Source organism: Eleutherodactylus coqui, chromosome 8 (genome assembly GCF_035609145.1).
Source record: "Eleutherodactylus coqui strain aEleCoq1 chromosome 8, aEleCoq1.hap1, whole genome shotgun sequence".
NCBI lineage: Eukaryota > Metazoa > Chordata > Amphibia > Anura > Eleutherodactylidae > Eleutherodactylus > Eleutherodactylus coqui.
This window is the reverse complement of record NC_089844.1, coordinates 109,541,520-109,555,685: the sequence shown is the minus strand read 5'-3', so window position 1 is coordinate 109,555,685 and position 14,166 is coordinate 109,541,520. Positions and strand designations below refer to the sequence as shown.

The 14,166-nt window shown below is 41.9% G+C and overlaps 1 protein-coding gene across 7 annotated transcripts in view; it reads left to right on the top strand.

Moving 5' to 3' along the window:
• Positions 1-10,751, top strand: part of MRTFB (myocardin related transcription factor B) — a 263,949-nt gene extending 253,198 nt beyond the window's left edge. For all 7 annotated transcript variants that reach the window (XM_066576199.1, XM_066576201.1, XM_066576205.1 and 4 more), the window contains one exon: positions 3,623-10,751. In XM_066576199.1, coding sequence (XP_066432296.1) covers positions 3,623-4,146 — 524 coding nt within the window. In that variant the 3' untranslated portion in view covers positions 4,147-10,751. The remainder of the gene's footprint in view (positions 1-3,622) is intronic.
• Positions 10,752-14,166: the final 3,415 nt, after the last annotated feature.

The window sequence follows — 14,166 nt, the reverse complement described above, 5'->3', positions numbered from 1 at the left end:
CATTAATCCCACATTGTGAACACAGTCAGAAAAAAATACACAATGCCAAATTGTGCAGTTTTTGGTCAACAATTTGAATAAAAGGGATCCAAAAGACGCATGTATCCCAAAATGGCGCCAATGAAAACTATAGGTTGTCTCATAAAAAAACTGAGTCCTTACACAGCCCTCTCAACAGAAAAATAGTTATGGGGGTCAAAATATATCTACACAAAGTCACTTTTTTTTTTTTTTACAGTTTTGTTTTCAAGTAGTACTACATTAAAAAAGCTTTATATATTTGGTATTGCTGTAATCATGCTGACTAATACAGATAGCGTCATTTTTACTGCACAGCAAACATCTATCCCCTCCCCCCATAAATAGTGCAATTGCATTTTTTCCTATCTCACCGCACTTAGACATGTTTTACAGCTTTCCAATACATTATATGGTACATAACTGAAAAATAGAACTCCTGCTAAACACAAGCCCTCATGTAGATATGTCACCAAAAAAGTTAAAAAGTTCTTTTTTTTCTTTTTTTGTAAGTAGGAATACCAGAACTGTAGAACGTGAGCTGGACGCAGGCGCGTCAATAACCCTCGGTTATAAAAGGGTTACACTGTCTAGTGTAAGTTTGTACCACCTATTAGTTGGCTTAGTTAGTTTTTCAACAACATTTTTGGACAAATTTTGGCAGAAAAAGTTCCATGTAGACCATAACCCCTCTTACCACACAGCCACGTCCCTTTCCTGTGAAGCCACATCGAAAAACGCGTCTAAAAGTACTTAAAATGCATCATAAATGTAGCGCAAAGCATGCAAGACCGTCTCCTGGTGCCATTTTCACTATTTTCAAAAGTAAATCTGCCAGCATGTATGTTTCCATAACTTTTTTCTCTTCTCTCGTATTCACGGTCTTTGAGAAGTTTATATCTTGGCTTTATACTCCTATCTATAGCCAAGCATATATATAGTGTTGATTTACTAGGCTCCATATTTCTAAAGGATTAGGCTCCACTTTAAAGCTTTGTTCAGCCATATACATGATAACAATACAAGTGCTGTATGTTTCCCATGGCATACAAAAAAATGACTCCTCCAGTTTGGAAAATCTATTAGCGTTGAAGGCTGGTTGTCGGTAATTTATCACGGCTGGGAATACAAGTGCCGGTTAGTATCAGACTCTGAGAAAAGGTTTTATTGTCTAGGAGGATATTCTGTTTAAAATTGGATCCGGATAAATGTATACATCTGGAAAACAACAGAGAGCTCTTGACATGATCTTTCCTTCAAGGCATTGTGTGTCTGACAAGTGCTGCTGCTTACGGCTTATCTGATGCCCAGGAACGTATTCACATAGCACTTCATAAAGACAAGACTCACACACAGCATTATATGCAGCACATGGAACATTTGCAAACTCCATGAGGACCATATATCGGCTCAGTTTAAAGGGGTGGTCTCGCGAAAGCAAGTGGGTCTATACACTTCTGTATGGCCATATTAATGCACTTTGTAATATACATCGTGCATTAAATATGAGCCATACAGAAGTTATTCACTTACCTGCTCCGTTGCTAGCGTCCCCGTTGCCATGGTTCCGTCTAACTTCGGTGTCTTCTTGCTTTTTTAGACGCGCTTGCGCAGATGCATCTTCTCCCTTCGGCTGGTCTTGGAAGCATCGGCGTTTTGGCTCCGCCCCCTTTTCGCGTCATCGCGTAGCTCCGCCCCCCGTCATGTGCCGATTCCAGCCAATCAGGAGGCTGGAACCGGCACACGTCATGGGGCGGAGCTACGCGATGATGCGTACAAGGGGGCGGAGCCAAAATGCCGAGCGGAGCCGAAGGGAGAAGAAGGGAGAAGACGGATCTGCGCAAGCGCGTCTAAAAAGGCAAGAAGACACCGAAATTAGACGGAACCATGGCGACGGGGACGCTAGCAACGGAGCAGGTAAGTGAATAACTTCTGTATGGCTCATATTTAATGCACGATGTATATTACAAAGTGCATTAATATGGCCATACAGAAGTGTATAGACCCACTTGCTTTCGCGAGACCACCCCTTTAATTTAGTTTTCCAACAGTCTCCCATCCCTCTTCTTAAGGAGACCTGAGCCTAATTGTTATATAAAAAGTACTACTAGTTTTCTTCATAAATACACATTGAAATGTCTCAGAAGTCTCTGGAGAGATCTAAAATGAAGTAGTGAGGATGGGACAGACGTTTCTGAAACAGTCGATGATTACAACATTTGGTGCCTCCACCTCATATGGTTGATTACTTACCAGAGCGGTAACTAGCTCCAGGGCCCCGATGCAAAATCTATAACCCCCCTGACCACTACTACCACCTTACCAGAGCCGTAACTAGCTCCAGGGCCCCGATGCAAAATCTATAACCCCCCTGACCACTACTACCACCTTACCAGAGCGGTAACTAGCTCCAGGGCCCCGATGCAAAATCTGTAACCCCCCTCCCCGACCACTACTACCACCTTCTACCATATGCCATTTATAATAAGGTGTCTTGTTTTGTGGCTGAGGAGCCTTTAGGTTGTCTTAAGTGCGACTGCAACTTTGCAAAGAACATGAATTGTACTTAAAGGGAAACTGTCAGCAGTTTTTCACCTTTTAACCCTCTATACATTTAGACAATGATGTAATGGGTATTTTCAAAGTTACTTTGTAGGACGTCCTGTGTAAAGCTTACCTGTTAAACTAAGGTTTTTAAGTTTCCCGTGCTGTATGCAAATTATCGGCAATCAATCCAGTTGGCTGGCCAGACCCTTTCCGGTGGCTTGTGTATTTCCCTAATACCACTCCTCTCAGTGCTAGTAACGTGGAGACATCCTCCACGTCATCACTGTCATACTGTGAGCTCCAGTTGGATTTAATGTGTCTGTCCAGAACGGGGACAGATTAAATGCACATGTGTTGGTCCTGGAGATGATCCAACCAGCCCACCATTGATGGTCGAGCCCACCCACCTGACCAGTTTATCGGTAATTTGCATGCAACGCAGGAAATTTTAAATTCTTCATTTAACAGGTATGTTTTACCTGTCCAACAAAGTAACTTTGAAGATGCCCAGGACATAATCGATTAAACAGTGTAGGGCATTTAGGAGGTTAAAAACTGATGACAGGTTCCCTATAAAGGAGTTCTCCAGCCTCCAAGTATTTTGAAACCTGCAAATTGTGCTGGAAGAACATAAAAAAAGTCATACCAATGGCCCCTGGCTTCTCACTTCTTGCTGCAGTGATAACGTCACTGACATCAAGGACATGTGACCACTGCAGCAGTCACATGTCCCATCGTAGGGATATCCTCACTGCTACAGCAGGAAGTAGAGAGCAGTGGGGGACCAGGAACCGGCAGAACATGAATGGTGGGGATCGGCTGCCTTTACAGCACACTGAGTAAGTTTCAAAAACTTTTGGTGGTGGGACTGGACAACTCCTTTACCTGCAGAGGATATAGAGAAAAGCTAGACTTTACATCTATTCCTGCTATAAGATGAGGAACTAAATAGTTGTACAATATATGTGGCCTTATTTGGATTGAAAGTTAGAAAACACTTATGTATCTCTCAAATGAAGCCTTGAAAAGCGTTAACTTTGTCTCTTTTATTTTGCAGAAATTTCTCCTCTTATTAAAGAAGAACCTTCTCCAATATCCAAGATGAGACCGGTTACTGCCAACGTAACCACCATGCCGGTGAACACAGTAGTGTCAAGGCCACCACCGCAGATACACGTAGCCCCTCCATTGTCTTTGGAGTCAACAAACAGTCTGTCTATTAGCTTAGAAAGCCAACTGGAGGCATTCTTAGATGGAACCCTACCATCGGGAACTAACATTCCTCATCTAGAAAGCCATAGTGATGGCAGAGATACATTTTCTCTAATCGATGACCTGAACAATGATCTTCACAGCATACTGGACCACGATCCAACACCAATGGAGACCACGGACACTCCATTCACTGCAAACAGTTGCTTATCTCTAGATCTCCAAGACACAAACCTGGACAACATGGAGTGGCTGGACATTACAATGCCCAATTCTGCTTCTTCTCTTACTCCTTTAAGCTCCACCATCCCAAGCATGTTCTCCACTGACTTTTTGGACACTAATGACTTACAATTGCAATGGGAATAATAGTTTTACTTTAGATCTGGGATTTTACTTTGAAAATATAGGCTGGAAAATGGTCGTAATTGCAGCAATTACACCAAACAGCAGGATACAAAGTGATCTGCAGCATTTAACTGCACTGGATTCCCAAATATGTTACTGGCAGGCCACTAGAGAGACACTACACTGTACAGGGGAAAACCAAACCTAAATGGTGACCAGTACTGGTAGGTCGAAAACACCGATTACATCTGAAAGTATTAGGAGATTAAAAATGGAATGATCTTTGGGGGGAATTCTATACAAATTGACATTAGCGATAGCATCTGTATATTTGACTTTTTCCACTAAACCGTAACTGCACTTCACTGTTCCTGTGAACAGGCTGAGCCAATAACGAGTACATGGCAAAGCACTGACTGGTTCAGGGTTCAACAGATACATACAGAATAAAGACTTGCATAATGTGTACTTGGCTTTATCTGTCCGGAAACCTTGTAGAAAGCATACATTTAATATTATGTACATTTTACTGCCATTTTCCTAATGAGAAGCCTACAGATTTTTTTTTTTTGTTCCAAAAAACGCAAAATCTTACATTGGTAAGACTAGTCCTATAGCGTTACACAACTGTAATTGTGTAGCTGGAAAATGCTGGTTTAATGTATTCATTTTACCGAGGAGTTTTTTGTTTTTTTTCTTTTTGTATGAAACTTTACAGTGTTGGTTTGCTTTATTTTATATTGTCTTTTGTAACTGATGAGAACAAAGGGATTTTTATGGCCTCCTCTACCGAAACCTACTGTAATATACTGTACAAAATTGTATGAAATGATTTTTTTTTTTTTACAGTGAGGTCACCTGTTATAGATTAAGCGCACAGGATCTTTTGGCTTTCTTTCCCAAAATGGCATGCACCAAAATATAAAATAAATTTTAAAAAATTAGACTGGACGGTATAGATTCTAGTCTAATACATGGGAAAAGAAAGGGATCTGAGCTTAGAGCTGCCCACTATAAAAAGACTTGTATATAGGATATTTTTTGAAAAATTTGTAAACCTTGTAAATATAGTTCTGAAGTTAAATATACTAATGGAGAAATGAGATTGTAAATAGGTAAAACACAAGCTGGCGTTTCCTTGACTAAGAGTAGCTCTATGCTATTTCTGCATGTAAGTAACGGGCATAATTCTACAAGAAGGGGAAGCTGCCATAGTCATATCTGGCTCCTCTGAAGACATTTAGTGATCTACATTACTATTGAGTAGTGTTTCCATGCTCTTACCTTGGGGGGGGTACAGCAGTATTAGAAGAAATATCTGCCTGTTGAGGGGAGAGCTGCACGTGTGACACAAGGAAAACATGTATTTTTTGTTTTAGCCATTTTACCTTTTTTTGCGAATATGGACTTCTCAGGTTGTTTATTTTTCTCTTTTTGCAACACTAAAATGAGAAAAATTAACTGAAGTCCCCTCCACCAATCATTCTTATTACCAGACTTATTAAATTCACAATCTGCTTCTTTAAAAGGTAGGGAAGTGGGTTAAAAGGGGTTGCCTGGAATTGAAAAAGGCTTCTGCTTTTTTGGAGAAACAGTGCAATTCTGGTATTGCAGCTCAGTCATATCCAGGTGAATGGAGTTGAGCTGCAGTACCGCACACAACGTGCATAAAAGAGTGGCGCTGTTTCTCAAAAACAGCATAACTGAAGATGCCATTTAATAAAAAGATTCTCAGTATCTACTCAAGATCTAACTTCTAATCCTCCTTCATGTGATATCAAGCTTTTTCTGCTGTTTTTGAAGTCCTTTATATTGCCCCAGGTATGGCCTAATATTCAACTGCATGTGGGTAACAATGCTGCTAGAAATTACAGGGCAACACCTATGAAACATTAGTGCCAATCCACATTTTTCATCAACTTAGTACTGTGCAATCAAATAGACTATAAGTCTTCCAAGAGCGTATTAAAGGGGCTGTCTGGTTACAGAACAACATGGCTCCTTTAAGTCCAACTATGTTAAAATAAGATAAGAAAAAGAGCAGAACCTATCCCTCCTTGGCCCCAAGGATCTGATGCTGTAGCCCCACCATGGTCCTGGTGTGTTTATTGCTGCTGATGTCACCTGACTTCTGCAGCCAATCAGAGGCTTCAGTGCCACTATTGATCGCTAATACCAGGAGAAAGGGCAGTGATCCTGCACCCTCTGGCAGCAGTCAAGTAACTTCCAATGACATCATCAACGAACACCAGGACCATGGTGGGGCTACAGTGCTCGATCCCCATGACAGAGGAGGAGAACTACTGCTCTTTTTCTTATTGTAACCTAGTCAGCAATGCTGGCTACAGGGGCTATGTTGTCCAGTCTCAGGGCAACCACTTCAATAAGGAACCCTAAGGCCGTGCTCATCACATTCTTGATGGTCTCTTCACTTGCATTTGTCATGATAGTGCGATAGATACCAAAATATCTGTCTTATCAGGAATAAACCCACCTGTCTTAGAAAATAGGCAATCGGCCACTACTGTGGGTAAAGTGAATCTGCTCGAATATGTCATAACGTCATGTGCACTCAACTGCAATGAAATAGTTTGGAGATACTACATGTATATAAATTCACCTTTTATCGAGTTCTTTTTAAGGCTTTGGTCAATCTGCAGCTACAACACTGAAGATGATGATGCACGGATCTTTAGGCCTATTCAGTGGTTTACAGAAAGCGGACCGTATATTACAAAGTGGTGCAAAGAAAACCGTGGTGTGACAACCACTTATCAAAGTTCAGCTCTTATATTCTGCAGGTGAAGCGTAAAATAAAGTAAATCTAGTTTCTTGTTGCTATTGTCAACAGCAGTGGCTTTTTTTGTAGTACATTGAATTTTGCATGAGTCCTTTTGCGCTCCCGCTGATATTTTTGACATTTGCGCTTCCCCAGCACATTCTTTACCTCCAGCACTGGAACGGACTCGCATAGTATTGTCACAGTCCAGGGTAATAAAATTTAATTTAGGTTAATTAAAAAAAAATAATAATAATACCACAGACTACCTTGCTGCTGTTCATATGCCTATACTCATCAAGGGGTTTAAAATGTCTTGTTGTAAAGGGAACCTGTCATCAATCCACTTTACATGAGATGTCCAAAAAGGCAAACTGCAACCCCATAACTGTCCCCCGAACCACCAATCTAAGGGCTTGAAAATAGGTTGTAGATATGTCCTTTAAAGGGGTTTTCTGACTATTTGAAATTGATTTACTACACTCTGTCCTTCCTGGTTGCTGTTGACCAGGACATGTGACTGTTCCAGCCAATCACTGACCACAGCAATTACCTTCTACAGGCAGTGATTGGCTGCAGCATCACATGTCTTGCTTAACAGCAACCAGGAAGGATGGAGTGTAGCGAAGCAATTTTAAATAATGGGAAAACCCATTTAACCTTTTGCGCCTTAAGGCCCTTTTACATAGGCTGATAATTGACGAACAAGCATTCATAAGAATGCTATTTCTGGATAATTACCCTATATGAACAGGGCAGAAATCCACCGACAAAGAAGCAGAAGATTGTTTGTCAGCTGATCGCATCTGTGATGCGGCTACAAAAATCATCACTATTGGCAGCATATCTCCCCAAGTAAGCAGGGGATACTCTGCCGACAATAATAAGTGTATGCAGGCCAAAAACATTGTATTAACAATCATAAGTCTCCCATGCAGTTTAAATCGGCTTATGTGGAGACTCTTTAAACAAGTGCCGATTGGCTTGTTATATTGTCAATCAGCGCTTGTCATGGGACACTTAGTCAATTAGTTGAGCCCAGACATTTGAGATGAACGTTAAAGGGGTTGTGTTAGGATCACAAGTTATCCCATATCCACGGGATAAGGGTTAGCTTGCTAAACAGTAGAGAAGGGGGTGGGGGGGCGAGGGACATAGACTTACACTAATCTCAAAAGCAGAGGTCCCATGTCCCCCGTCGTCCTTACTGCAGGACTACTGCGCCCCCCCCCCCCCCCCCTTCCAACACACAATGAGGAGGAGACTGAATGAAAAGCTGGTCGCTTCATTCACTTTCAATGGAACTACAGAAATAGGCAATCAGCAAGCACTGGAGTGTTTCTGTCAGCTCCATTAAAATGAATGTGCTCCATTCATTCTAATGTCACTGCGGGGGGTGAAACGTCCCAGCAGTGACAGGCAGAGGGGGACAATGAGATCCCCGCCAATCGCCAATAACTCCTCTATCTCTTGTACAACCCTTTTTAACCAACAGTATTGACTCCTTAGACACAGTGATGTGCACATTGGTAGTGTTTCCACAGAGCAGTCCCCATTCAGATTTCACATTCCTCCTCCTTGCTTCATGGTTCTTATTCTTTACGCTTTTTTCCAAGTGTATTGTTTTAACGGTTAAGCCGTACTCACTTCTGCAGTGGTCCACTTTACATTCAGCTGTGATTTGCCTATACCCCAGCTCACACCACCATTATGTTGGCTTGATGTTACACATTCGCTGTGATATTTTCCACCAATCGCCTTAGGCTTGTCGGCTTATACATAAAGTAGTAGATTTATATATTATACATGGATATGTACACAGATGTGTATTTATATCAAAGATAAAATACTCTTTCCCTAAATACCCTGAAGAGATTTATCCATCACAGTCCATCCTTCTAGAAACGGCTCCTACATATTATAATTTGTGCTTATACAAATGAGTACTTTATAACATACACTACGTCCTATGTGGTCCCGGAGCCAAGACGGGGTTATACGGATAAGCTTTTCTGATTTGGACACCAGTCCAGTGCAGAACTGAAGTTCTTGTATGCTGTGGTCCATAGACCGTATTGTATAGATGTGCATGTGGAAATAAAGCATTATTGGATGGAGATCTTGGCTCAGGGGGCCACATGTCAGTGTAAGTAACAAAGTACAAAAACGGTTTAGATGTTGCTTATTTTGGTAAAGATTGAGCTGTTCTGAGCTTGGCTGCACTTGCCAGCATTGAACATGACCTGAATGTTTACATAAGTGGTCTCCAACCGGTGGCTCTCCAGCTGTCGAGGCATGTTAGGGTGGCTTTACATAAAACAACCGTCTCGTGCTTTTGTGCATGACAGCCGTCCTAATGATTATCGCTCCTGTGCCTTCACATAGGAGTGGTAGTTGTTCACTAGCTGGAGGTGGAGTGCACCTCCATTCAGCGTAAACCGGCACGCGTTCATAGACAAACAACCACCTGTTTACATGGGCCAATAGTCACTTGAACAATAATCGTTCCATATAAAAGGGCCCTTAGGAGTTGTAGTTTTGCAACAGCCGTGGAGCCATGTTTTGTAGATCTCTGGTCGGCATTAACCTGGAAGCAAAGTCTGCAGCACAAACACACTGCCTAACACTTTCAGAAGAGGGAAATGTTATATGGTGAGGAAGCTTGAAATATTTTGCTAAATTAAAAAAAAGTATCACAACTAATCAAAGTAATGGGATTGTACTCTTCAACTAGAAGCTGTTCAATTCCTTCACAGTGCCACCACAGGAGAAATTAAGGATTACAAGGTGCCGGTTGAAATCGGTGGCCTGTCTAATGCACAGACATGCCAGGTTCTTCAGCGTGAGAGAGGCTCTTTATGTAGCCACTCTCTGTTCTGGATAATGGATGGGGTTGTGCTAAACGGGAGACGTACCCTCTTCTCTATTATGACTCAATGTTCTGGAAAGGTATTTAAACCAGACTGGCTCATTAATATATTAAACAAAGTATTGTCATAGGATGCTTCAAAACAAAAATACTATATACTTCAACCAAGATGGTATAACATTCAGTAAGGGTGATTTCACATCTGCCTTGGAACGTCCGGTCGGAGGTTCCGCCGCAGATCTGGCAGAAAATACCGGAAGAAAAAGTGCAGCTGAGGGGAAACTAAATGGACCCCATTATAGTCAATGGCATCCATTCGGTGCTGTTTGGTTCCGTCCTGAGACGGAGCCGTTTGCGCATAGGGATTACCCCGAGTGCAGATGTGAAAGCACCCTAAGATGAACACAATGAAGATGATTAGGGTTAAAGAAACTCAAGCTCCACAAGGTAGATTGCCAAAAGGCGTCATTGTGATGATCGTATTCTTAAGGCTTGAATGTTCTACATGGAAACCACAAGAATCAATTTTTAATTCCTACATAAATTGGTGAATGAGTAGGAGCCATCTTTACTATTGTCTGCAGAAGAATTATTGTGATGTTCTATGTTGGTGGCCCGCTGCTTTAAGATGACAGTCCGCAGTGACCTGCGCTGGCTCTGTAAACCCCTGTAGAGCTGAATGTGACTTTGTTCGGGGGTCCATTCATGTATTGCCTTTCTATGAGATTTTTTGATGCCTTCGTATTTGCAGTTTGCACCCCATGCGATCAGTTCCATATCATGATGTTCGAATGCCAGATGTTTTGCACATTGTACATACTGTAATGCATACTGTATTTTTATATGTGTAGCACATTTATCATTGGATATTTTGTACATAGTGGCAATGTTGTAGCTACTGATAAATTGTTGAATAGGAGCATCATTTTTTTCTGCATTTCTTGTGTTTCAAAATAAAAATAAATTCCTTTTAGGGTGGTCTCCTTGTATTTTTTTAGTATTATGTCTTCTCTAGACCCACTAAATGATGTGATCAAACATGCACCCAAATAAACTGGCCGCCCTACGTAATTAGCGAAGAGATGAGTGTTGGGCAGTTGATTTCAACTGTCCAATCCTTTTATTCTCAGGATATGTTGCTGCTAGAGGAGCACACTCCACTGAACATGCAGAAGTATCAGAGGAGGATTTGAGAGCGAGAGCTGTTGGGCAAACAAGTGTGCGTCCAACAGCTATCTAAATAATATGGCCAGTCTAGGGCTAGCCCATGATTGTAACTTCCTGGGATAAAATGGCCAGCAATTTTAGTGCAGTTATTGACTTGGGGTTTTCACATTTGCCTCCAAATGTCGACTGTGCCTTATTGCTTTCTTGCTTTTAATCTTGATTTGACTACTTGGTCTCGTATGTGCCCTTGCATGTCTGTTCAGAGGTTTCAAAGTACACAAGCAATGCAGCCCCAAAACTAAACGGTTAATTTGAATGAAGTTTTTCCACCATTGGAAGTATCGCTGATGCCATCAATTCCTAATTAGCAGGGAGAGCCTGCAGAAGCCTACTGAATGAAAGAGCAGTGGCACTAGCTAAGTAAGGAACCATTCACATGGGATAGAAGTAAGTCGCAGGATTCAGCCAAATCCGCAGCTGCAGATTTTCACAACCTAATCAATAGGTCTAAATGCATGTTTTGATGCAGAATTGCAGGCAGACTTTAAGCTATTTTTAATTTTGCATCAAAATCTGCATTTAGTGTGGAATTTACCGCGTTTACAGTGCATTGTGCAACTAATTGTATTGTGTGCGTAAGGGCCATTTCAGACTAGAGTTTTTCCTTTCTGTCTCATTGTTCCGGTGTGGGAGCAGCAAAATGGAAAGAAAACAGCTTAGTTTTTCTGCCTATAGAAATGCATTGAAACTAAAGACCTTCAGTTTCAATCCGTTTCTCAATTTTCTGTCTCCATTCTGGTTTTTACACTGGAACAAAAGCAAAGACTGCTGCACTTTTATTTCCAGTTCAAAACGCAGAACACAAATGGCGCCCTTCTTTTTTTACACTGTAGTCAGTGGAAGATGAAAAATAATAGGAAGCAATGTGCTTTCACCCATTCTTCATTTTTGTATCCGTTTTTTTTTTTTGTGAGCATACCCTGGAGATCCATTTAAAATGCTGAAAAACAGAAGTGAAATGGAAATGAACAAAGTATATTTTCAAATTTTTTTTTAAGGATCCGTTTGATGGATCAACACAAAAAAGGAAAGAGTGCTTTCCATTTATTTAGATTTTTACTTTCGTTTTGTACATTTCTGTTTTTTGTAAAACCGGATCCATCGGAAAAACTTTTTTCCTACGTAGGTTACACATGGCACACAGGAAGAGCATAGCCAAATTATTGATCCAGGTTCTCCATTTAGGCCTTGTTCATATTTTCTCCGAATCTTATAGTACTAAAGAATTTTACACAATCATGGACCAGGAGTAACAAACTGTAGTTAAAGAAGTTGTCAAGGAAAACATAAAAGGATTTTTTCAAAAGGTAAAATGAAAAAAAGGTTAAAGGGGTTGTCCCGCGGCAGCAAGTGGGGTTATACACTTCTGTATGGCCATATTAATGCACTTTGTAATGTACATTGTGCATTAATTATGAGCCATACAGAAGTTATCAAAAGTTTTATACTTACCTGCTCCGTTGCTGGCGTCCTCGTCTCCATGGTGCCGACTAATTTTCGGCCTCCGATGGCCAAATTAGCCGCGCTTGCGCAGTCCGGTTCTTCTGCTGTCTTCAATGGGGGCGCTCGTGCAGAATGCCGGCTCCGTGTAGCTCCGCCCCGTGCCGATTCCAGCCAATCAGGAGGCTGGAATCGGCAATGGACCGCACAGAAGAGCTGCGGTCCACGGAGGGAGCAGACCCCGGCGGCCATCTTCAGCAGGTGAGTATGAAGACGCCGGGATTCAGGTAAGCACTCTCCGGTTTGTTTTTTTAACCCCTGCATCGGGGTTGTCTCGCGCCGAGCTGGGGGGGGGGGGGGTTTAAAAAAAAAAAAAAAACCGTTTCGGCGCGGGACAACCCCTTTAAGTACTGTGTTAGCCAGTAGAGCAAAGTGTGAGTGCTCTCAGTCAGAGAAACCAAGTAATCTTGTAGATATGATACCTTTTAATGGCTATCTAAAAAACATGATGTTACAGCAAGCTTTCGGGTGGTTATTATCAACCCTTCATCGGGCTAATGAAACTAGTTTGGATGGGGCACAATTATAACACAAATGCAGAAATGATATCCCTCTTAGGATCTAAATAAATTCACACACAGAAATTTGAGACTGTTTCGCACTCAAGACTTAAAATAACAGTAAACGACCTGAGCAAAGAGATAAATACTTAATCAGTCCACTGAGCTAAGGAATGTGACAGTTTTATGATGTCTGTTATCTCTCTTTTAAAGTCTTAACATAGAGATGGAAACACTAGCCCTACAGCATCACCTATTGGATTGCAAAATTCTTTCAAATCAATTTCTATGAAGTTTAAAAAAAAAAAAATGATTCGGAAGAGGACACTCTTCTTGACCTCCTTCAGACATTTCATATTCTTCACTTATGCAAGAATCCTGGGCTGAGGTTCATTCCATTCTTGAGGGTATCAAACCTGGCTATAAATTAGAGATGAGCGCACGTACTCGGATAGGCACTACTCGTCCGAGTAATGTGCCTTATCCGAGTACCTCCCCGCTCGTGCTGAAAGGTTCGGGTGCCGGCACGGAGCGGGGAGCTGCAGGGGAGAGCGGGGAGGAACGGAGGGGAGATCTTAATCTCCTTCTCTCCCACCCGCTCTGCCCCGCTCCCCGCTGTGACTCACCTGTCAGCAGCGGCAGCTCCCGAACCTTTCAGCACGAGCGGGGAGGTACTCGGATAAGGCACATTACTCGGACGAGTAGTGCCTATCCGAGTACGTTCGCTCATCTCTACTATAAATTTATGCTCCCAAATTCTTCGTTGACACTGTGAGTTGAAGTTGCCCTTCCGTATGATAACTCTCATCTGTTCAATGCTATGTCCGTGACCACAAAAATGTTTTGCCACAGATAATTCCGTCTTTTCCCAGGTGTGAGAACCCTCACTGAAAAAATGGGTGGAAGGTGTCCTCAAACCACCGGTGAGGAACACAACCAGATACTTGCAGGACACCTTGGATCTACTGAACAAACTGTCAACCATAGGTCCCCTATAAACCTCTCAATACAGACGTCCCTGTACCACAAACCAATTGATCGACCCACATACCTCAGATGGGACAGTTACCATCCTAAGCACATCAAAAAGTCCATTGGCTACAGCCAGGCCATCAGATATTAACCGGATCTGCTCAAACCCAACAGACAGGAACATTTACACCATC